The 25,916-nt window shown below is 40.2% G+C and overlaps 1 protein-coding gene across 1 annotated transcript in view; it reads right to left on the bottom strand.

Annotated features, from left to right (window-relative positions):
• The window catches only part of LOC108785114 (sodium/hydrogen exchanger 2-like), a 73,545-nt gene that overhangs the window by 12,045 nt on the left and 35,584 nt on the right, over window positions 1–25,916 (bottom strand). Inside the window, exons 3-7 of the mRNA XM_018554122.1 lie at window positions 15,597–15,847; window positions 7,194–7,411; window positions 3,676–3,881; window positions 2,263–2,352; window positions 1,043–1,113 (exon numbers count right to left, since the gene is read on the bottom strand). Of these exons, the coding sequence (XP_018409624.1) occupies window positions 1,043–1,113; window positions 2,263–2,352; window positions 3,676–3,881; window positions 7,194–7,411; window positions 15,597–15,847 (836 nt within the window). The remainder of the gene's footprint in view (window positions 1–1,042; window positions 1,114–2,262; window positions 2,353–3,675; window positions 3,882–7,193; window positions 7,412–15,596; window positions 15,848–25,916) is intronic.

Here is a 25,916-nt window from a genome sequence, read left to right as displayed (position 1 = left end):
TGGCAAATGGTCCCCTAAAGTCCGCTGGGAAACTTACTTGACATCCCTTACAGTGATGTCAATCTCCTGGATACCAAGAAGCTCTCCTTAAAGGAGAACTATGGGGTCAGTGTTTTTCCCCATAGTTCTCCTTAGGGTAACGGGAGGACACAAACTAGCGTCCTCCCGTTACCCTAAGCTCAGTATACCGCGAGCTACAGCTCGCGGTATACTGAGACGCCGCACCTGAAGCGGATCCTGACGTAGATGACGGGATCCGCCCAGCTGCGTGAGTGACAGCTGGCTCTGCCTATCCAGAGGCAGAGCCAGCTGTACCCGCCCCCTACCCCGTCCGTTCCGCCAGTCAGCGCTGGCAGTTCGGAGCGGGGAGAGGGGAATCCAGCCCCTCCCCCTGTCACGGCAGAGAGCCGTGACAGGATCGAGAGGTGAGGGAACCCGGTATGTGTTCCCTCACCTCCCGATCTACTGAGCCGACCTGTGACAGTCTCATTGTCACAGGTCGGCTTAGAACTATGAGGTGAGTGGAAATCACTCATCTCATAGTTCTCCTTTAATTCCTCCTGCTGACCTCCATGCATTAAACAATATAGTAGTGATGTGTAAGGTATGTATTTAACCTCTTTTTTTACAGGTATGTATTTTAAGGGGATGTTTTAGTTAATGACAATCACTACTATGGCCAGGGCACATTCCAGAACAAATACTTTATACAGATCCGGAGTTCTGTCTTCACTGGCTGCACTGCTGCCAACATGATTTTACTCAGTTTAGGTTTTCTTTAAATGAATCTGTCAACTTACACATTAACACATATTTATGACAAAGATTTAAAAAGAGAAGGTAAGAACATTGTATTCTCTGTATACATACAGTTTGTAGGGCTTTCTACAAAGCAAGCACCACCCTAGTACTTTGGGTGTTGTACCATAATCTGGTAATTACTTAATCTTGGCAAATACAGTTCAGCATAAAATGACGTGCACATTAATTATAGCATTTAATGGGTGTGATACAGCATATAAATTGTAATGTTTTAACCTACTTGTCTTTGCAGTAGTTGTGTCCCCAGTGGCCACATACATCCTCAATGCCTGCCTTTGTGTGATCTAAAAACTGAGGATAAAATTACACTTTATTATTGATGTGTACACAAAGTATAGACAAAAGTCATTTGCAGCAATCATTTGATATCACCCACTGTTATCTGTATCCAATTCACATTCAGTACAGATTCCCATGTCAGTAATATCAGATGTGACTAATATATATATATACTTTTTTTTTCCTATTTCTACTTTTCTAGAATAACAGGGTTTTTTAATAATGATTACAAGAACTATTGTATTAAAGGATCAGTTTATCCATAATGATATTTTAGATATAGGTGGAAGCTGGCCAGCAGAGGCAGCCCCTGGCTTTTTACATGCATTTGATATTCCAAATTTTTAAAACTTTCTCTTGCGGGGCTATCCCTGCACTTCAACAGTTAAGTGTTTGTTTTCCCCAGGGGATGGAATAAAGCAGATATACTCACCCAATCCTCAGTCCCACAGAGCTGCTAGACCAACCCGCAACCTCTTCTCACCTGGGCTCCGGCGGTCTAAGGACTGCTGATGTCATCATGTCTAATGCAGATCCATTGCAGCAGACATAACCCCAAGGGACATTCCACAACCGAAACGGAGTTGAAGAAAGGTAAGTGGTGACCGGTACAGGCCAGGTTCAGGTAATTCAGCTTTATTCCATCACCTAGAGAATAAGAGCACTTAACCCTTGAAGTGTGGGGGTAGACCCACTGCAAGGGAACGTTTTTAAAATGCCCAGCATTCTTCTTTAAGTTCCGCCTGTCGTAATTTCTGGCTGTGTTTCTATCCGTTTGAGAATTTTGGGTATTGCTGACCATATGCATGTTCCAGTACCTCTACATTCTCCGTTGTACAATTAAATACCACACCCAACAAAAGTAGCAGAAACCCCTTACAATAATCACAAAAAGTGTGCAGACAAAGAGTTTTATCTATAGATTTACAAGTAGGATAACAAACTGTGTTGGGTGGACTGCCTCTATAATACTAATAGTAAGTTTTATTATAGAATTGTTCTGTATCTTCTTTTCAACTTAGGAGTATTCAGAACACTGCGAGTACAATGTAATATTTTGCCGCATATGTATTCAAAGTTACTCATAACTTTACAAAGATGACTTTATATCATAATATGTTATCAACAGTAACTAAAACATTAATCAAAGTAGAACAATACCCGGCTATGGATTTCATCACTGATCATCTGCTGCTTTTTATTTGCCTTCTTCACATTTAGAATTTCTACCAGTGGACGAATGGTAGTACCCTAAAAAGGATAAACAAATAGGTGTATATCATTGTTCATTGAATACTCATTCAACCTACCTCAATCTAACCACTGAACCATCACATTCTCAAATAATTCATCCCCACACGGCTTCCTCCTCATGTATCTTTTCCCCCTCCTCTTTCAGATTGTAAGCCCTCAGGGGCAGGGCCCTCTTTACCATCTTGTCTTGAATTGCAGTGAATGTAATGTCTTCCTTATATTATAAAGCGCTGCACAAACTATAAATACTATGTAATAATAATAATAGTTAACCCACAACTTTTACACAGCATTTTAAGAAATGGGTTGTTTTAAAATAAAGAAAAACATTGGAACTGTACTGGCTAATTCCCTAGATACAGAGGCCAGATTTTTTTTAAAAACAGTTTAAAGTAAACCTCTACATCTTGAGCACCAGTGAGGCAGGCTGTCACTGGAGGCTCAGGCAGCGAGTTAGGTGGAGCTGGATAAAGCAGCGTTTACCTTAGTGAACCTGTGCAGCTGGCAGTCTTAGCGGGATAATGGGTAGGAGAGCTGCACAGAGGGGAACTCAGACCTTGGGGTGCATATATTGAGGACAGTGCGAGGACTCTGCGCAGTACAGAGGTGTGGCAGCCAGCTACATCTACAGGCAGAAGGAGGGAGCTGGACACTCTGATTAGGAATGGGGGGCTGACTGATTCCCGTTGGTTCTGCCCATGTCTCTTGCCTAGCAAGGTGTCAGGGCTTGTTCACATCTATGCATGGCATTAATTGCATGATTCTGTACAATTAATGCACACTGTTGCGCAATGCACCAACCATGTTGCATAGTGGCAGGCGTGTTGCAATTTATTTGAATGGCACCCGAACGCACCTCCTGGTCACAATGCACTACCACAGAGTGCAATTAGTTGGGCTGTGTTTGGCCCCATGATTTCTAATGGTGACCCTGGCAAGCAGCATAATGACAGGAGAAGAGAACAGAGCGACAAAGCAAGGAGCCCATCAGTTTGCTGCTTCTTGTTTCACTGTCCAATCACAGGGTCGGGTAGATTGCAGAACTGTAAATGTCATTGAGCTGCAGCAGAGCAAAATCAGGACTCCAGCCCTGCCAGACATGATGGACAGAAACACAAAACTTATTAAATCCCATATAAGCAATTCATCTGTGTATTTAGCTGGAGTTCAGCTTTAACTAAAAAAACAAAAAGGCCTGAAGAAGTGATGTGCCTCATTGTTACATGAAGGGTCTTGACGAAGGTCCCAGTCAAGGGTCAAATTAGCAAACTTCTTCCTACAAGTTTCACAAATTCTAAAAAAAATGTTTTCCAATCTCACCTGAATGAAAACTGTGAAAAAAATCACCACAATTGCTGAGGTAATAAAGAGATTCTTTCTTGGAAATACAGAAGAATCAGGGAGGAGGAAGACCAGTGAAAAACATATTGCACCCCGAAGCCCTCCATATGCAATGATGAACTGGTCTTTTGTAGTCAACGTTATTGTGCGGAATCGGTTGATTATCAGAGTCAGAACAAATACACCTAAACAAAACAAATAAACCTTTACTGGACACAGACAAGAATAAAAATACAAAAACACTTCTGACTATACATACACTCATGGGGACAATTAGAGAATGTGAGGGAGAAGCCAGGAAGGGAAGCAGTGCAGAATTAACAGTCACAATTGGTCATCTTCTCTCAGGTGCATGGCTTCTATCTTTTATTTTCAAAGTTCATCTCAACAGACTGATGAGAGAAGCTGATAGGTTACTATACAGAACTGCTCCAGATTCTGTCTGCTCCAGTTTTGATAAATTCTCCCATGTAAGTGAATAATGATTCCATGTGCCACAATCAAACCAAAAAATTTTTGATAAAAAAGTCACAGTCTGGATGGACAAAATTCCAGATATGGCTGCCCAGTGAAATATTAGTGACTGATGCTAACCAAAATCAGCAACTCATAAGTGTAAAAATTCTAACTCTAAATTAATAATTGTCCATCAACTTATATAAAGTGCCAAGTGCTTAAAGTGATCCTCCTTGTGCCACACACGAATCCCCCCTGGGCAGTGCACACTCACCGCATAAAGATCTTTTTTTCACTTTGTGGGTGACTGAAGCAGGTATCAGGTCAGATTGGTCTTAGCGTTCACTCCAGAAGTTTATCGAATGTTGATTTCCATATGTGAAGAAATTAAGAGGAACTCCTCATGGTGTAATATGTTTGCAAACGTTTATTAGTAAAAACACATAAAAACTCACATATCCAAATGAAAGCGGGCGGTGTCTCGTGAGCCTCCGTGCTCACTTCCGCAATCTCTCTGACATTGTGACGTAAGATAGGCCCGCCCCGACGTGTTTCGTCACACAGTAAGTTCTCAGTGAGACCTGCTATCCCCTTGAGAATTTACTGTGTGATGAAATGCGTCGGGGCGGGCCTATCTTACATCACAATGTCAGAGAGATTGCGGAAGTGAGCACGGAGGCTCACGAGACACCGCCCGCTTTCATTTGGATATGTGAGTTTTTATGTGTTTTTACTAATAAACATTTGCAAACATATTACACCATGAGGAGTTCCTCTCCTTTAATTGTGTCTAAGCATGCCCTCAAAAATTTTACTATTGAATTCCTCCTGACAAATAGTGTAATTTTGGTATATAACCTCCTTTACCTACACAGGCTCATACAGTAACTGCATCCGCAGTGTGTGATCTAAGGCACTGGCACCTCTGACTGCAGGTCTCAGCAGATTTGTAGTGAGATTTGGTGATGTCACTACTGTGCTGCTCATTGTTCTTCTTACTGGAGGCTCTGACATGAGGAAGCATGACTTTACTAAGATGGCCTCTAGACAGCGACACAGTGCAGAACAAGGCATGGTAACTTAGTAATGGGAAAATTATTAGCTGCAGGAAGACAGCAGGCAATACTGGTGACTAGTTTTTTGCCCACTGCTTGCTTTTTGGGGCAGAGTTTCCAGTGTTCAGTTCCTCTATAATTTACATTAATTGATTTAACTGCAGTGAATGTTTGGTGAATGTCACATTCAATGCTTTATACTTTTTGCTGCTGACTAATACTTGGTACCCTGTTATAAACAGTGGAGTGATTGCAAAGTAAAGTGAAAAAAAAGCAGCCTTTAAAAATGTATTTTACAAATATGGGTAATTCCTTAAGGATGGATAAGGCCCAAAAATATGGTCAAATACCTGTAGAAAATCAATGTGACTGTGTTCTTGTATTATTATGTTTTCCATTAGTAAACTAAAACAAACTGGTAAGTGTTTTTGCTTTATTACGACAATGAAAACTGCTTTGTACAGGAACTCCAATTGTTTGTGGTTTAGGAGGAGTCATTAGTTTGTAATTTAGGATCAAGCCCTACAGCAAACAAAATTGTCCTTGTTAAATGACAAATTAAATATACCAGATTTTTTGATGTTACACTGTTTACAGATGTGGCAGATAACCCACATCTAAAATATTTCTTAAATTGTATTATAATTATTTTTTGCAAAATTCTGACTTCAGGTAAAAATGGCAACACTAGCATTTTCCAGAAGGGCTGGCCTCTATGATCCTTTGAGGTCTGGTGTAAGCTGCTGCTGCTAGTTTTACTTTTACCTTCACTGTCATTCTTCCCCATAGTGACAAAAATGGCACCACTCTGACTTTATATGCTGTGCGTGGTGGCTAAAGTATTCACAACCAATTTGGCAAGAATGTAGTCTTTGATCTTAAAGTAACTCTACCACCTTAAAAAAATGCTGCTGCTAGCAGGTATAAACTGAAGGTACCTAGAGGTCCCAGTACATTTCTGCAGCAACTTTCAATGCCCTCTCTAAGCCCAAATGCCAGCCCATTCTGAGAGGGCAAAGTTTGGACTCTTCCAGATAGTGTTTAAGCGTGCCCGCCCCAACAAACTGGCCGATCACTGAAATGTGCAGCCTCAATGGCCAATAGAAATTGTGCAAGGCAGAAGGTGGCATGCAAGTCCCAACATTGCCAGAAAGGATCAGTGCTTTGCCCAATCATAATGGCCTAGCATTCGGTCATAGAGAGGCAAATGAAAGATGTTGAAGACATGTGCAGTCAACTCTAGGCACCTGCGTTTTATACCTGTTACCAGCACCAAACAAATATTAGCAGTGTTAACAAGCGATTTTCTATTTGTTGTCTGCTCAGATTTAACTTCATAATTTCTAAATGGAATGATTACAAAAGTAGCAGGTTAAAGTGACACTAAAGTCAGGAATTAAATCTTATAAATGCATTCAAGTACCCTATTAACAAAAAAGTAAATTATTTGTATATCACTTGGCTGTAGATCCTCAAATCATCTTTAAATTGGTGCTGACACTGTCTTTCCTTCTGGAAGCATGGCTAATTTTGTTTTCCATGGTTCTTGTGTGTCTTGTAAAGTAGCCACCACTACAGTCTCAATAGAAATTAGTAAACTAAACCTGAGATTGTAGTTCATCACCAGAGCAAACTTGGAGCAGTGCTTACTTTACAACACACGCAGGTACCATGGGGAACAAAAGTAGCCACCCACCAGAAGGAAGGACAGTGTCAGCACCAATTCAGAGATGATTTGAGGATCTACAGTCGAGTGATACACAAATAAGTTACATTTGTGTTAATAGCTAAGGTACTTGAATGTATTTTTAAGGTTTAACTCCTGCGTTTAGTATCACTTTAAAGTAGACATGCTATATTTTTCAAATGTACTGTCAAAAAAAGTATTTGCTAAAAATTACTTCAGGGGTGAATTCACTCAAACAATATTATTATGCATACTGTGCTACATATTTTGTAATGTATTCTGATGCCAAGCCAACATACCCATTGCACGCCATGCTAAACAGAAGAACAATGTGAAACACACAAAGGCCCAGTTCCATTCGTGGTTTCTTCCGACTGTGGACACACCCATGAAGATAAAGATCAAGGTTTCACTGACACTGCTCAGCATCTTCATGAAGTATTTGATGGTAGTGTAGGATTTCTGGGACACATTCTCTTCCACATACTTATTCATAGACATGGCGCATGTTGTAATGCTGAAGGAAAAAGAAATGTTTGTGCTGCTGAGGCCATAGAAAATCCACTGCATGTTTGATATTACACAGAACTGTTTGTTACAATGTCTAATAACAAAATATATAAAATTACTAGTTGATGTGAGACAGATCTGTTAATAATGCTTGCACAAATATAAAAGTTTGATTAGAATCAAAGATAACATGACTAAATGTTGTATTGCGGGCTGCTGTATTTTTCCCTACAATTTGGTGACTTCCTGTCCAGGGATACCTAAAAATATAATACTATTTGTCTACTGTCAGGAGATGATCATGCTCCACCTCATCGGGACAGTTGATTGTCAACTCAACAAACATTTTTCCCCAATAAGAGGGCACGAGCAATCATCCAGATGTGATACCTCCAGTTTTTGTTACTGACACAAGACCACAGGTGCTTAGTTGTTTTCCTGCCACCCCCCTCCATAAACATTACCATGCTTTTACTGGGAAAGAAAGCACATAAAATGCTGGTAAGATCACTTAAAAAGGACATTGGTCATGTTTTTCCTGCCTTTCAGACTACTGTATGATGTATTCATGAAGGGCAATATACTAAGTATAATGTATATGACTGCTCTTGTCAAAGGTATCAAATTAGCCAAAGCACTATACGGCATAGATACAGTGCTATATGAAGAAAAAAACTCACTATATACTATCTTAGCTTGGAGCAGTTGGTCACATTTAGCTGGACCTGTACTGTAATTTTATGGATATTTCACAGCTTAGCCGGCAGAGAGACAGGGGAGGGAATTGATTGCCCCCTCCCCGTCCGATCCTCCAGCGCTGAATGGCGGAACGGACGGGGGAGGGGGCGGGTACAGCTGGCTCTGCCTCTGGATAGGCAGAGCCAGCTGTCACTCAGCAAGCTGGGTGGATCCAGACAAAATTGTCAGGGATCCGTTCCGGCTGCGGCGTCTTAGTATACTGCGAGCTCTAGCTCGCGGTATACTGAGCTTAGGGTGACGGGAGGACGCTAGTTTGTGTCCTCCCATTACCCTTAGGAGAACTATGGGGAAAAGCCCTAACCCCATAGTTGTCCTTTAATGACTAATGGTTGTTTCAACCTACATATGAAATTGATGAATATTAGCACCTGTTTGGTATAATTGGTTAATCATACACCTGACTCTAATCCTACAAAATCCCTGACTTTGTGCAAGTGTGCAATTGATGCTGGTTTGAAGCCGAAGGCTAGTCTCACCAAATATTGATTTTGGTTTAGATTTTTCCTCTGTTCACTCACTTTGCATTTTTTACATTGATAAAAATAAACAATAAAAATATATATTGTTTCGAAGCATTCTTACTTTATAGCATTTTTTTCACACCTGCCTAAAACTTCTGCACAGCACTGTGATATATATATATATATACACACACACAGTATATACTGTATACCTTGGAGTCATGTTCCCCTACTAACAATACTTTCCAGATAAGGTAAGGTCTGGAATATTGTGCGACTGGGGCGACATTTTCAGCTCATTGTACTAAGAAGCTGAAATATTAAGCAGGTATATGCAGGTCAATACTTTTGAGCTATTGTTATTGGAATGGTACTACTCTGCCTCTTGGCTGTACTCTAGATCCAATTTAATTCTAACAGCTTTATCTCCTAGGCATATGTGAGCCAGGCCTTAGTTTTAGATACTGTGATATCCAAATACTGCAATATTACACGATTCAAAGTAATTTTCCCACATAAGTTAGCCTTTCATTTCTGGCTATCTGACTTCTGTACATGACATCTGATCTATGTACATTATGTGCGTTGTTTTTTTTTTTACTTGAACTGTCCTATTTTATTAGGTTGACTGTTCTACTTTTATGTGGTCTAATGGAATACAGAGACAACACACAAAGATGTGGTTCCTTGTTCATAGAAAGAGCAGCACTCCTGGGCATTAGCCCTACTTCTCTAATTTCCTATTGTAATTTTTCTGATTTCTACTGCATGATAGATGCCCAAAAGGCAGGAAGAGAGCGTAATAATGATGTTCACATCCTTAAAGCAAACCTTGAATTGGCAAAACAATAGATTAATGTTAATGTTTCCCTCTCCCGGAACAAACAACAAACTAACCTGTCCTTACTCTTTTTGCTGCTCTGTTACCAAGTAAAGTAAACCTTGTGTAAGCTCCTAGTCATTTTATTCTGAGTTTGCAGAGGGATTATTTCTCTTCCTTATGTGACAGTGTGTGGCCGATCACCAAGTATCTGGGTTGTCACATGAGAGGAAGGGTAGTATGTCATGTGCTCTTCCATACCCTTATGTATAAGGTTTTTCTTTACTCCTGGAGACCGGAGGGGGAGTGAAAATAAGCTATGTGCTGCTGAGGAGGGAGGCACTGAAGTGAACCATTTGCTTTACCGCATGGGTAAAGTACAAGTTCACTTTAAAGCATGCTTATTCTTAGATACTTTTTCACATTTCTCTCCTACTCTATTCCAGCATAACTTTGCTAAAAAGCAGGGGATATCTACAAATATACTTCCAGACCTACATACTGTATCCCCAAAGCAATACTCACACACATTGTCTGACATGAAAGCTGCACAGTATGAGGGTTCTTCCTGGAAATGTCACTGTTCTGTTAAAACTTTCATATCCTGAATCAAACTCAGTTTAGTTTTACCATTGTCTTAGTCAGACTGAATGCATTTTTGTTTTGCAAACTTAATGCAACTCTAATCCTGTTACAGACAAGACTTTTGTTGAAGCATTGTTGTCTTTCGGTTCCCCCGAAGCATCAGGCTACCCAAATATAAGCCATAAAGTATATCTAAAGCAAAAACCTTTTTGTTTTCATTTTGGATAGATTTGGAAAGGGTTTAAACCACTGTCAGCTTTTCTTTGCCTTGACTAGGGAGATTTTCCTTTACTTCCTGTTCTGTAGGCTCAACAGGAAGGGGGCAGATATTTTTCCAATGTGAGGGAGATCTACTCTTTGACGGCTATCACACGAACAACTGTCCTCTTTGGAAGATTTCCGCCCCATTCCTGTTCTGGTGGCAATTCAAAGTTGTGGATTTACTTTCACTTTTATTCCTGGTGACAATAATAATCAGGACAATTATAGAGTTTAAATCAGCAGCAAAAAACAAAAAACAAACAAACAGAAAAACACAGGGGTTCTAAACACTTTCCACTTTTTCCAAATCTAAAAAAGGAGCTTTTAGTTCTACTTTAAAGTCTTACTTGCAAGCCTTTGGCTGGGCTCTCTCTCTGTTGGTGAGCACAGGATAAAGGTCCCTTTATTAAAACATTTCAGGACAGCTAGAAGGGAAAATGCTGTAGGCTTCAGGTCTGCCCTAATAATCTAAGTCAATGGATAGCTGCAGGTGCCATGGATGTGCATTCTCAGTGTACAGTCTTGGCACAATTGTGTGCCGAGGCAAAGTAACTCCCATGGGCATGCAGGACAGTTATATCATCCATGCGCTGCCAATCTAGATACTGAAAACTCAGAATCCGGAAGAATACCGGGAGAAGATGGGAGCGCCTGACTTCACATCGTTGGAGAGGATTCCTTTCTTAGGTAAGTCTGGCATAATGTGTACATATGCTGCGCATACTTGCACATTATGGCAAAAAACTCCAAAATCTTGAAATGAATCTGGTGGTTTACTTACGCTTTAAGTGTCTAGTACAGCAATTCTACCTCCCACATCTAATGTCTGACACTTTCTATCTGACAGATAAACGATTGCCCTTTACAGCTAGTCCTGCAATAAAAACTGATTAAGGCACTTGGAAAAATGTAATAAAATCTTCATGCTTTCTAGATAAGATTGTGGGAAAGGCTGACCTGCTACATGTGCCATTTTATTACTTGCTACTTATGTAGGGCCTGTTACAATGTATGAACATATTACATGAAATTGTGCAAACCACTGGGATCTTCTGCTATTCTTATTTGCAAATCTATACGCACTTTTCATTTGCATCCCTGAAGAACTCACATTTGCAGATTTGCTGTTGCCAGTATATAAAAAGTGTAGCTGTACAGAGACTGTTCCAGCCTATCTTAGCTCTCACAAATACATGAGTGAGTCTCATCCAAAATTGTGAACACTTTATATAAGAAAGTAAATATATTATCTGCTGCAGGGAAAGTTCAGCCAATCTAAATTGTGAACCTTCCCTTAAACAGAGATCACCTAACCAAATATTATCAGTTCTGTCACCAGCATTACAGGGATTCTAAAGCAGCAATTTCTCCAGGTAAGTATTTTAGCTCTTCTATTACATTTTAAGAGACAATTTCAGCAAAACTAGATTTATTGTTAGGTTTATATTTACGATGAATAAACAATCAGCCATTAAGTGTGATGAACTGGTTTTTAGGTGTTATAGACACCTCTGCTGGAAGGCTAGCAATAACTACTCTTTTGGTAAAACAATGCTTTCTATGGTTAATTTTGAACTTTCCTCCTGCTAATATGAGGTAATTTTCCCATGTTCTTGATTTTAGCTTCATATTAAAAATACTGCCCTCATTCACCCGTCAGCTGGGGAATCTCCTATCTAGCAGCTAAATAAAGCTGGCGTGGCCTCCTTGGATGCTAGGATGCTGGTGGCTGCTGGTGTCCTAGCAACCAATAAGCCCTAAGAATTAATGACAGCTTCCCAGTGCAAACAAGCCCTTCTCTTTAATACAAACACACTATATATAACAAGACCTAATACAGAGCCTTGTGGTATTCCACTAGTGACTGGTCTCTGTTCTGAATGAACACCATTTACAACCATACTCTGATAGCTATACTTTAGCCAACTAAGTATCCAATGAACAAACGAAGGGTTAATTCCTAACTTGTACAACATTTTTATGAGATCATTATGTGGAACACTATCAAATGCTTTGCTGAACTCAAGATAGGCTATGTCCACAGCACCACCCTGGTCCAAAATATCTGTGATATAGTCAAAACATTAAATCAGATTAGTCTGACATGATCTGCCCTTAGTAATGCCATGTTTCCTTGGATCCAGCAAGTTTTGTGTTTTTAAATAAACATGTATTCCTTTTTTCAGGAGTGATTGGATTAATTTTGCTACTACAGATGATAAACTCACCTTCCTATAGTTGCCAGATTTTTCCTTACTACCCTTTTTTTGAATAGTTACAATATTAGCTTACTGCCATTTATGGGGAACTTCTGTTAGAAGAGATTAATTCAAAAGATCAGTTAGATGGTCAAACAACGGTACCTCAAAGGCCTCTGAAGACTGAACAGAAGTAAATGTTTAAATGGGTTACTACATCCAGGTCTCCCTCAACATAAGTGTTGTACCCAGGTTTCAGATCTGCAGCAAATGGTGGCCTGCCTGCCTCTGACACTGTAACTGCATTTATAGACAGGAATATTCCCAATATATAGGTCAAATCTTATCCTAATATACAGGAGAAATTACTGTTACAGTAACTACAGATAGAATGTAAAAACTAATATGTTGATAAACCAAGCATCCTCAGTAACCAGTTGAAGTCCGCAGTGTTAAACCCCCTTCCCATCCAGGCCATTTTTCAGTATTCAGCGCTGCGGTACTTTGACTGACATTTATTCCGTCATGCAATGCTGTACTGATATGAATTTTATACCATTTTTTAGGGGCAGATAGAGCTTTCTTTTGGTGGTATTTAATCACCACTGCGGTTTTAATTTTTTACTATATAAAAGAAAAATTACCGAAATAAAAAAAAAAAAATACTTCCCCTATATTAAATGCTAAAACATTTATTATTACCAAATTTATTGGTAAAATATAAAAGACAGGGTCACGTCGGGTAAAACGACACCAAACATGTCAAGCCTTAATTGCTCGTGCGCGCCCCCTAGCGTGTGAGCAGAAAAAAAAATGCCGTCTGGAGACGGCAACCCGCCGATGCAGCTGTGACGGCAACTGGTTAGGATGGGCCTTTTCTATTGCAATATACTGTAAGATGTTATGCATAATTAAAGTTTTATAATACAATCATAATGTTTTCGAATATTCACCCTCGAAAATAGTACTGCCTTTCCTTTGGCAGCAGCTTCAATCCTCGCACCCTGACTTCTATTCCCCTGCTTCCTAGAACCAGTCCTTCCTTCTGATGTGCCCTCTGGAATGTCCTCCAACGCCACCATCCACGAACTCACTCACTGCCCAGGACATTGCCATTCATTTAAAAAACAAAATAGATGCAATCCGAGATGAAATTCCCACTGTCCAGTCACCTTCCCCCATTAATGTATCAGACCCACCATCACACGTTACTTTCCTCTTTTGACCCTGTCACCACAGAGGAGGTTACAAAGCTTTTCTCTGACACCCACCTCACCACTTGCCCCCTGGACCCGGTTTCCTCGGTCACCGTCTTACAACTTCGGTCATCGTCTTACTCTATCCTATACTCTTTTACCCACATTTTCAATCTTTCACTCTCTAATAGCATCTTTCCCTCCTCTCTAAAAGCATGCACTAGTCACCCCAATACCCAAAAAACTCTCACTGGACCCTACCAACCTCAACAATCTCAGAGCGATCTTCTTACTCCCATTCACCACCAAACTCCTAGAACACCTTATCTACAGCCGCCTGAGCTGCCACCTCACTGATAACAACCTTCTCAACCCCTTACAGTCCGGCTTTTGCCCCCTACACACCACTGAAACCACCCTCCTAAAACTCACTAATGACTTACTAACAGCTAAAAACAATAGCCACTATTCCTTACTCTTGCTATTAGGCCTTTCTGCTGCTTTTGACACTGTTGACCACCTGCTCCTCGAAAAAACTCCACTCACTTGGCCTACATGACTCTGCTCTCTCATGGTTCTCCTCTTACCTATCTAAGCGCTCCTTTAGTGTCACCTACAAATCGAAATCCTCCCCTCGTCTTCCTCTTTCTGTAGGGGTCCCCCAAGGCTCTGCCCTTGGACCCCTTCTCTTCTCTGTCTACACCTCCTCCCTTGGTCAATTAATAACCTCACATGGCTTCCAATACCATCTCTATGCCAATGACACTCAAATGTATCCTTCTACTCCAGAACTCACCCCCCTCAGTGTCCTTGCGTGTCACTAATCTACTAACTGACATATCATTCTGGATGTCACAACACTTCTTAGAACTCAACCTTTAAAAAACTGAGCTCATGATATTTCCTCCTGCCCGTGCACCTTCCCCCAACTTTTCCCTTGAGATTGATAACACAACTATCCAGCCCTCCCCCCATGCTAGGATGCTAGGTATCATCCTTGACTCGGACCTCACTTTTCTTCCCCTCATCCAATCACTATCCAAATCCTGCTGTCCTTACCTTCGTAACATCTCCAAAATACACCCCTTCCTCACCAATTAAACTGCAAAACTACTCATCCACTCACTTGTTATCTATCGTCTTGATTATTGCAACTCCCTCCTCATTGACCTAGCTCTACACTGGCTATCCCCCTTCAATCTATCATGAATGCTGCTGCTAGACCTGCCCACCTAACCAACTGCTCAGTGTCTACAACCCCCTCTGCCAATCCCTCCACGGGCTTCCAATAGCTCAAAGGATAAAATTTAAAATATTAACAACCACTTACGCTTTGTACTGCTGCCCCGGCTATCCACAACTTTGCCCCGGCTATATCTCAAACCTTGTCTCAATCACCCTAACCGTCCCCTCCGCTCTTCAAAAGACCTCCTGCTTTCCAGCTACCTTGTCAACTCCTCCCATGCTCGTCTCCAGGACTTCTCTAGAGTCTCTCCCATCCTTTACCCCAACCTGTCCATCTATCTACCACTCTGACTGCCTTTAGGCGATCCCTTAAGACACATCTCTTCAGGGTAGTCTATCCCACCTCAAACTATCCACTGAACCATCACGTTCTCAAACAATTCATCCCCACACAGCTACCTCCCCAAGTATCACTTGCCCCTCCCATTTAGATTGTAAGCCCCGAGGGGCAGGGCCCTCCTTACCATCTTGTCTTGAATTGTATTGTAATGTCTTCCTTATATTGTAAAGCGATGCGCAAACTGTTGCCGCTATATATATATCCTGTTTAATAATAAGGACATACTGTATATTAACTCTTGTAGAAAAGAAACGACGACCAGTGTCCTAACATTTCAGCAAATACAGTAAAACTATTTATATATTTAATACAAATTGAGTTACTTACGCCATAATACCTGAAAGGTGGAACATTTCGGCAGTTAAGTATGACAAGTAGCTGTACAGAAAAACAAAAAGAGGCTCAATCACACGGATATTGCGTGTGAAGCGGGTGGTGAAGGCAGCTACAAATCCAAAAATAACTCCAATTAAAACTCCACCTATTCCCACCACAAAGAAACTCGCCATTCCAGAAAAGACATCCACCGTCTCAATTGTCCTCATCTCACAAAATGATTTGAATAAATTATACAGCACCTAAAAACAGAAAGAAACACGTATGAGAATTTGTGACACACACATTTACTTATCAGAGGGGATACCTGATGTCTGTTATATGTATATGAGTATATGCATGGCCAAAACTTTGACTTTAGTTTTCAATAGAGCAGGAAGGGTAAGGATCCATGTCTGATTTTTACTGCTGTTTGTGTCCTCGCTAAGGAGATTTCTCGTCTCTATTTGTCCTTAGGGTTAGGGTTAGGGTCACCATTACCACTGGGATACAAAGTAATAGGACATCCAAAATATTAATGAATAGAGGAAACATTTTCCAATAAGGACACATGTTCCAGTGACACTGTCTAAAAGGGATTACACATCACTTTGGATAGATCCCCTCTTACCTCTTGCTGCATCTTTGCAAAAAAGGTAAAACCCCCACAACAACACACAGAATGCAAATAACTGAAAAGAGTTTTAACTTTTCCCTACTCTAAAAATTAGTTACACATACCCTTTAAAACATCCTCATGAAAGCAAAACTGGGTCATGCTGACGTACACTTTCCGGAAGTTTTTTTTAATTTAAAGAGGCACTCCAATTATTTAAAAAATTAACCCTTACAGTGGGGCTACCCACGAACTGCAAGGGTTAACTGCTAATTTTTGTCTAGGGGCTGGAATATAGAAGATATACTCACCTAATCCTTGGTCCTGTGACCGCTCTCTTCTCCCCCTTTTTTTTAGCAGTGATCAACTCATAACTCAGTTGATTGGCGTCTCAGTATACCGCGAGCTGTAGCTCGCGGTATACTGAGCTTAGGGTAACGGGAGGACGCTAGTTTTGTGTCCTCCCATTACCCTAAGGACAACTATGGGGAAAAACACTGACCCCATAGTTCTCCTTTAAACAAACAATTGTTAAGCCCTCTAACAACATGCAATCAAAAAATTAAGGAAACAGTAATATAAAAAACAATATAAAATTAAGAGATCTAAGCAAGACAATTGATCTAAACAAGAGTAATAGAAGGAGGTGCACAAAGAGTCCATTTAACTTTAAAAAAAGTGAATGCTCTAGGAAGACTACTTCTTTCATTTTCACAACTTGTGGAATAATATGCATGGCTCAAATTAATCATCAACGTGAACACTGTTGCTGTGTTTCAAACTCCCAAAAGGGCACCACTAAATTCATAGCAATAAAAAAAAATGATTCTGTAGAACTCATTTTTCTATGCAGGCTGTATTCATGTCAATAAATGCAGAGATAAAGCTTTACAGAATGAGGCAGGAATAATCTCCAAGACTCTTAACCCTCATTCACTCCTACCAAATATGTGCGATTAGGGATTCCTGCATCAGGAACTTGTGTTTTCCTGCAGCAGGAATTCCAAATCGTCTGTTTACAAACAGTAGCTGTCACCCATTCAAGTTAATGATCAGGTAACAGTGGCAGAATGCTGGCACACCGCATGTGATCGTATGTGATACTTACAGGTGAAACTCGAATAATTAGAATATCGTGCAAAAGTAATGGCAGTAAGTGCTGCAAAAGGGGCCCAAACCAAGTACTGAGTACATATGCATGCTTGTACTTTTCAGAGGTCCGATATTGTTCTATGTACAATCCTTGTTTTATTGATTGCATGTAATAATCTACTTTTTTGAGGTTGTGGATTTGGGGTTCTTGGGGTTTTCATGAGCTGTAAGCCATAATCATCACAATTATGACAAATCACGGTTTGAATTATCTTGCTTTGCATGTAATGAGTCTATCTCATATATTAGTTTCACCTTTTAAGTTGCATTAGTGAAATAAATGAACTTTGCACAATATTCTAATTATTCGAGTTTCACCTGTATATGCGGTTAGGAATCAATCGTTATCCCTGGATGCATTGATCGTGAAATCTGACATTTAAATAAATCTATTATTTCAAGAATACTAATGTAGTTTAGGGCCACCTGAGTATTTTTCCTGCCAGAGATTTCCCACACACTATTCTATAGCTTCTGCCACCTTATACTGTATATGTGACAGTTAAAGAGCTTTTCCTTTTTTACATTCACACAGAGGTCAGCAAGGTGATTCTGGGTTGTAAAAATAAAAAGCTGGCATGGAAACATCTTGTATTACATGTGTCTGTTTTTCGGTGCTTCAATACAGTCACTTCTTTAATAAAAATGGATAATAATGATTACATAGATTATTACAATGACCTTGTGACTTTAGTTTGGGTGATCAGTACTTGAAGACTTGCCACTGCCAACTTTATAAGTAACTAAATTTAGATACTAGAGTGCAGTGATTTATTAATAGTTAATGATAGTGTTTGGCACATTTAGTGGATAATTAACCTTGCTTCTGCCATTAAGTATAAACCTTATGACCTTTATTTTAAAGTATTTATGCTAAAACTTTTTAGGTGCAATTCCTTAAAGTCATTATAATGTGGCTCCAAATTCCATCTTGTAAATCTACACGACCGCAAGTGTCAGTTTGTTACACCTATAAGGCTGAATTCACAACAGAACATCAGCATTTACAGGTGATGTTGATGCGTTTTAATATCTCCGCTTTTGAGTGTTTTTTAAGGATTATTCAGGGTTGAGCATTTTTGTTTTAGAAAATGGAAAGCTAAGCACTAGGAGGGAGATGGTTGTGCACCTGTCAAATTCTATGGGGCCAAAAATGCTCCATTTTGCTTCAAAAGTAGCTCATGTACTGTTTTGTGCTCCAGGCGTTTAACTACAGACACCTGAGCGTTTATATGTGAACAGGCACAATTTAAAAGCATGGGATTTTGGTTGCTAAGCATTTTGGAGCTTTGAGCTTCAAGCTACAAACCGCTCAGGTGTGAATAAAAGCTAAAGTACACCTGCCATTGTTTTTAAAAACTCTGTTAACTGGCTGCTACCACATAAGGCCCCTTTTACATGGTGTTCTGATCAGGTCTGGGTGTCAGTTTTTCAACCTGACAAAAGTACAATGTTAGTTCTACGGCGAGTTGGCTATAAACAGACCTGTGTCCGTTTACATCCAATTACCCCCAAATCCATCTAGTTTCGCTAAAAAAAAAAATGGAACATTGTTCCATTTTGGCGGTTTTTCCTCCATCACAAGATGGACATAAAAATGTAGCAGATGCTCTTGTTTCACAAGAGTGACATCCGTTCCATGCTGCTACAATCAGCAGGGGATATGTGCATGAATCCCCTGTTGAATGCAACGAGCGGCGCCCATGTGAAAGGGGCCTAATGTAGTCACCTATTCGCCCATCGCTGCATCATCATGCTGCATGTTACATGGCTGTAATGATGACTATAAATTGTGCCCCCAGAGGCATCCCCAGGCTCTGTATCACCCGGGGCGGCCGCTGGGTATCACCTGCTGGGACGTCAACATGCACGCATAATGTCATCACTCACATGCATAATGGCATCACGCGCACTTAACTGCCATCTCGGGGATGCCACGCCGGGTCCCCTTCTGTCTCGTGCATCTGTTGCACTCTTGGTCCATGACCGAGTGCCCGACTTTTCACAGGAGGTGACACCAAAATGACTACCAGTCATTTTGGTGTCACCCTCTCTTATGAAGACACCCTGTGCGGGCCACACCCCCCTTGTGATACCACTGCGTACCCCTGCACTTATTTACCTGGATTTAGCAGCTAAAGTGATGTGAAGTTACTCAGTGTTTAATGTAAAGTCCATTTTCACCTTGTGTGATTAGCATTTATAGAGGTAAAGTAGAGGTGCGGTGATGATGTATATGTGTGTACATTTTCATGACTCACATTGCATGCTTCCCTCATTCTTGTATGAACTTTTTATTAGGTCTGAATCCTAGAAACTCAGTCTGACACCAGGGACAGATTGTAAAGCAGGCTATAAATAGCTGCCCCCTCCTTGTCATTCTTTGTAACACGATCACTAAACACCAGCTCTGCCTTTACGCACAATACATTGTCCATGGTTGGGCACTATGAATACTGATGAATGGGGGGTGAAGAGCTCAGAGAGAGAGTTCAGTTGTAATATAAACACACATTGCTTGCAGAGCACAGAGGTGGCCATTTCCATGGGGATATGAAGAGGAGAGATAACAAAAAAAAAAAGTTTACCGTATATACTCGAGTATAAGCCGAGATTTTCAGCCCATTTTTTTGGGTGAAAAGTGACCCCCTCGGCTTATACTCGATTCAGCGCCAGCTTGTAAAATTAGGTACCTCGGCTTATATTCGGGACGGCTTATACTCGAGTATATACGGTATGTGTTCATATACAGCAACTGCATATGTCTGCTTCATGTAAACTTGGTGTACATTGCTGGCATATGTTTTTTAGAAATACCTCTGCAAAGGTGGAAATGGGCTTTAAGCTTCCAGTCACACAGATAAATAGCAACTATAATACATTTGATTGATTTACTAAAACTCTAAATTCTTCACTATTGAGAGTGAACAAACAAGCATACATGTGTGGACAGTAACAACACAATTTAGGTCAAGCGAAAGGTATGCTTATGAAAGTGAACAGTCCATGCTGAAAGCACTTCTGCCCTCCTTTCCTTTTCTTAGTCATAAGGCTCAATTCACAAAGCATTACACAAGTCTCAGGGCCTGTTTACACTACCCCACAGCATTATCCTGTGCGGACTAGAGTCCGCTTTATGGAGGGCAGTGTGCTTTGTGCAGTTTCATTGCATCACACTATTTACAGTTCCTTTGTTTTTCTAACTTAATTGAAGTGTCACAAAATTACACTTAAGTGTAAGTATATTATATATAAGTATAAATATATACTGTGCCTCAGCTGAGTTCTGTTATGGTTACCAACAGTGAGTTCACGTAAGCTCCGTTATGTTAGGGAAAAATGTCCACATGCTGCATGTTTCCGCAATGTACCAGAGCTTATCTGAAGTCACTGTTGGTCACCTCAAGTCAGCATTGTAATGTGAACAGGACACAAAGAAAATTGTTTTCTATCTGCTCTGGAGGTGACCTACCTTGTTCTTGTTCGCAGAAAAACACGTCACTGCACTTCTATGTTTTAAAACTGTAATTTTAAAAACTCAACTGAAAATCACTTTTTCCAAAATAACTAACCTTATCCTGAACAAAGATGTTTTTATTTTAAAATGTATTTTATATTTAAATAGAATTATGTCTACCTGCATATCTTTGGTATGTAACAGCGTAAGAGCTGGACTATTGTTTTTTCACAGTACAAAATTCACAGTGCATTTCACTGGTTGTCAAAATACCTGAACAGTACCTCCATCCTATTGCATGCTGGCACTGTTCAGTCAAAAATTTTCCAGCTAGCTCCTGTGATTCCATGGGGGCCAGCAGGCAGAGCCACCACTGAGCACACTTTGGCTGGTTCATCAAGAACCAGCCACAGTTCAACCAGTTTATGGGCAGCATGAAGGAGATGTAAAGTCCCACCATATACTATCCTGTTATAACATCAGCATTGTAATAGGAATACATTCTAGAGTTGTTTTTCATAATGCAATCAAAGCTTACTTGAAAAAATCCCTTTTCTTGCTGCTTGATGTGATGCAATCCCATTTCCTCAAGACTACATATCCCATCATATAGATGTTGAGTTGTAGTTCAGAAGACAGGCTCTATGAGAGCGGTGACACAAGGAAGTCCATATTCATGGGGCTGAGTAAAATTGTGTCAGTGGATTGAGGAAGCACATCCTATGGGCATCTTCAATAAGTAAATGTACATACTTCTAGATTGATAGGGTTATTAGGAGTGGGATAGAACTTATAGAAATTCAATATAGAAATACATATTCATTTTTAGGTTTGGACCATAGATACCATTTAAAACAAAGAAAGTGTGAAAAGAGATATATTATTGATTTTTGTACAAAGGCATTCTAAAATGGCCAGCACAGATTTGTTGGTACCCATAGGAAAGATTATAAATAATTGGACCATAGTGATATTTCAAACTGTTTTCTGTGATTAGTACTACATGTCTTCAACCTTGTAAATGAATGTTAGTACATACGGTGAATACATTATCACTTTTAATACCCAATCATGCACTAGCAAAAATATTGTCTTTTTAATTTATCTCCGACATGATCAGGTATTTAAAGTGAACACATGTGGGTTCACCTTATTTACTTATATTCACTTTACTAGGTGCATACCTAGTGAATGTGAATGGTGAATGGACCCAAGTGTAACTTTTTTTAATGAGATTGTATTTATCAAAGATTTCTATATTTATAAAACCAGGTGTAACACTTTACCCTGTATACACAGCATATATTTCTGCATATTGACAAACAGTTCTTTTCAGAAAAGTCTAGTAAACTTCTTTGTAGCATCTTTGCTGGACTGTAACCTGTGCACAGACATGTGCAATAAGGCACATGCATATTTTTCATTTATCCACACTTTTCTGTTTTGCTAGCAGACAAGTTTTTATGGCAGAAGACACTCTGTATGTCTCTTTTGCTATAACACCTCTTTCCCTGTCTGCTAACAAGCTTTATACTTTGAATGCAACGCATCCACAGATGAGTGTACAAGTAAGAATTGGGTGCCCAGACAAAGTAACTCTCATGTAGGAATTATGTCATCAGAGGTAGCCACTGGGGAAGACAGAAGACTCCAGACCTGAAAGAAGGCCAGTAGAAGATAGAGGCAGTGACAGAGAGACACAGGGGAACTGTGGATATCTTATCACTGGAGAAGGTCTCACTAAAAGGTATTTTTGCCATAATGCGCAAATATGCTCTAGGGGCCCTTACCTTGAAGCAAGTACAGGTCTAACAGTTCTAGTGATTGGTTCCTGGGCCTATCTGGGTTAAAGGTAGTTAAGAGTTAAAGGACAAAAGGTCTAAATTCAGAGACAAAGGGTACGTTTGAGAGCTATTTCAGGCATTAAGTATAACTGCAGTAAAAAAAAATACATTTTTTATTGTGATGTGTAATGCTTTGCCACCTACATATGGAGGGTAGCTGGGGATGCTAAAAATTTTAGTTTGGTTGTCCCAGATACCACTGTCAGTTGTGTGCCTTGAGCACTCAGACTGATAGTTCAGAAGAAAGCACAATGAAGAAGAGAGTCACTCACTCTCCCCCTTCCTCTCTCCTCATCCATTCACAAAAAAAGTACTGTATTCTTTTCTCAGAATACATGGCATTCTGCAATTTGACACGGGGAGAGGATTGCTGGGTAAACCACAAGATCTCCTCTCGTTCATTCACAGACTGCCTTGTATTCAGTGAAAAGAATAAAAGGCTTACTGTGAATGGATGAGAAGAGAGAAAGGGGGAGAGCGAGGGACTCTCTTCTTCAGTGTATAATTGCCAGAACTGTCAGCCTGAAAAGTGGAAGCTCATGGCTGGCAGTAGTACCAGGCAGGAATAAAACATTTTTAGCATCCCCAGCCATCCTCCGAATGTAGTTGGCAAAGCATTACGCATAACTTCTCTGGACTAATCACAATGAAAAAAGTACTTTTTTGTATCCTGCAGTTCCACTTAGAGAGGGATAAAGTTTAAATGTTAGGGTAACGAGTGTTAGGGATTATAGTTGAGGGGGCCATGAGCAATGGCAGGAAAATTTAGGTTTGCCGTTGGTTCTCCAATGTCCACCCCTTTTTTATGCTCAAGAATGAGGGCACTGTTTTTTTTTTTAACACAGTCATTGTTCGGTGCACAGGTTTGCGAACACACCTGCCAATATTTGACGTTTTTCCAAGTACACACACGCACACACACGTATGATGTGAATGTGCACTGCTTAAAGCAATGTGTACAATTTTGGTGATATATAAATATCTGCAATACATAAATATACAGTGTATGTACTGTATATTTAGTAAAGTAACTAGTAGAACAGGTGTCAGTAGTGGATAAAAAGCAATTGATTTTTCAAGAAAGGCAACACTTATTTCCGTTGTAGATTAGTAGTGGTACTAATGTAAAACTGGATCAAACTTTCCAACAATAGCTGTATATTTCTGTAATTTCATGACTGCTTGTTAATCTAATTTTTGGTTTCTTGTCTTCAAGGCTCAGAAGGTGTTAACGTAACTGGAGAACTGAATAATTCACCCCTGCATATACGGAAACATTCATGTCTGATTTCATAGGGAATGTACCAGTACAAGGTCATGTTGCAAGTGAAAAGGAGAGACTTGAATGTGCAGTAGCAAAATGTCCCTGGCATTTATTTTGAAGCCATCACTGTGATATTGCTAGGTTTTCATGCTCACATAAAACAAAATTGTCCTGGCTGTTCTAGAAAGGTGAATGGAAGTAGAAGGTAACTGTGGGTGTACTGGAATAACCAGACTCCTTTGTCCACATGGATCTTTTCAGGGTAGAGAACAAGCAGTTCATTGTATCATTTCTCAGTGTACAGTCTTCCAACTTCTGAAAACCTGAGACTATGACAATGCTTCAGAGGTAACTGCTTAGAAACAGGAACAGTAAACATAAATGTATGTAATATGCAGAAAGTAGTAGCGTAGGACAACATACACATTTAGACGCACATTGACCATAGATCAAACAATCTCCCATATTTAAATGACTAAGGCCCCTTTCACTCAGGGCACCTGTCAGTTCTGATCAGCAGGCAATCCGTGCACAGATCCCCTGTTGATTGGAGCAGTTCAGAACAGATGTGACATTCGTATCCATCAAGCTTTTGGAGTTAAAAACTGAAAATACCAGACCCATGTTAGCCCTATGGGGAATCAGATGTAAACGGACATGTGTCTATTTACATCAGATTACCCCCGATCTATTACAATCAACAAAGGAACTCTGTTCTTTTTGGTTTTCCAAAACTGGCTGGAGTTGTGGGTAATCGGATGTAAACTGGTTGCCCATAGACTAACATTTGGCTTTCAATCAGATCCACCTGAAAAACTGACATGCGGACCTGATCAGACTGCCTGTCTGACAGGGCTCAAAGGCGCCAATACGTGTCAGTTTTCAAAATGATGTCATAAAGAGATGTTGCGCGGATTTTAAGTATGCCTAAAGCCAACAATTTTTCCTCATATTGAATACATACGGGCAAGGGTAGGCAACCTCGGAGCTGCAGCTGTTGTGGAACTACAAGTCCCGTGAGGCACTGCACAACTCTGGCAGCCACAAGCGTGACTCCCAGAGGCAAGGCATGATGGGATTAGTAGCTTCACCACACCTGGAGTGCCAAGGTTGCCTACCCCTGCAGTAAGGAGTGGCAAAAAACCAGGTAAAGTTTTTTTTTTGCTTTTTTTTCATACGCATGTCCCATTGGGGAGATTTGCCTTTACTTCCTGTCCTTTAGATGCAATAGGAAGTAAGAGCAAATCTTTCCAAAGTAAGGAATATTTCCCCTCTATTCCTCTTCTGGAATTTTAATTTTAATTAAAACATTTTAATTTTCCCGTTTCAGACCGAGTGACAGTGGTCACCAGAGTGAAAAGAGGGAGTGAATCTCCCTAACACAGGCACAGACAGCAATAAAGACTGGACATGAATGATAAGGAACAAAGCTTAAGTGCTGGTAACATTTTGTTCTCTAGCAATAAAAACCTGACATGAGTTCTAATCCCTCACCACTCGATCCAAAGCCTACAAGGAAAGTCTTTAGATACACATATGATTTATCCTTATGTGTTTTGGGCACAAAGATAGATTCTAGTCATTGGGACATTACTATTGGCTATTTCAATTTGCAATAGCCAATAGTAAACTAGCATTGTACCCGCCCTCTGCTGATGGACCTGATGGGGAACTGCAGCAGAGGGCGGGTACAATGCTAGTTTACTATTGGCTATTGCAAATTGAAATAGCCAATAGCAATCTAGCAATGCATTCCAATGGGCAAAACCGTTTTTGTTTTTTTTTCTATTCTGACACGGCTCTGACAAGCCTGAAGTGAATAGCCGAACAGTGTTCGGCTCACTTGGGGTCGGTTGTTCACTCGGCTGCCCTCGGCAGCTTAGTGAATAGAGCCGTAGGTCTTACTTTGGTAAGATATACCTGCACAGAGAAGAATGATTTTAAGGACCTAGCCTTTTCAAACAAAATAAGTATAAGAGCAAGGCAAAGTTTTTTGTTA

Source organism: Nanorana parkeri, unplaced genomic scaffold, assembly GCF_000935625.1.
Source record: "Nanorana parkeri isolate BGI_ZX_2015 unplaced genomic scaffold, ASM93562v1 scaffold143, whole genome shotgun sequence".
Classification (NCBI taxonomy): domain Eukaryota; kingdom Metazoa; phylum Chordata; class Amphibia; order Anura; family Dicroglossidae; genus Nanorana; species Nanorana parkeri.
Note: the sequence above shows the minus strand (reverse complement) of the source record. Positions and strands in the feature narration are given on the sequence as shown.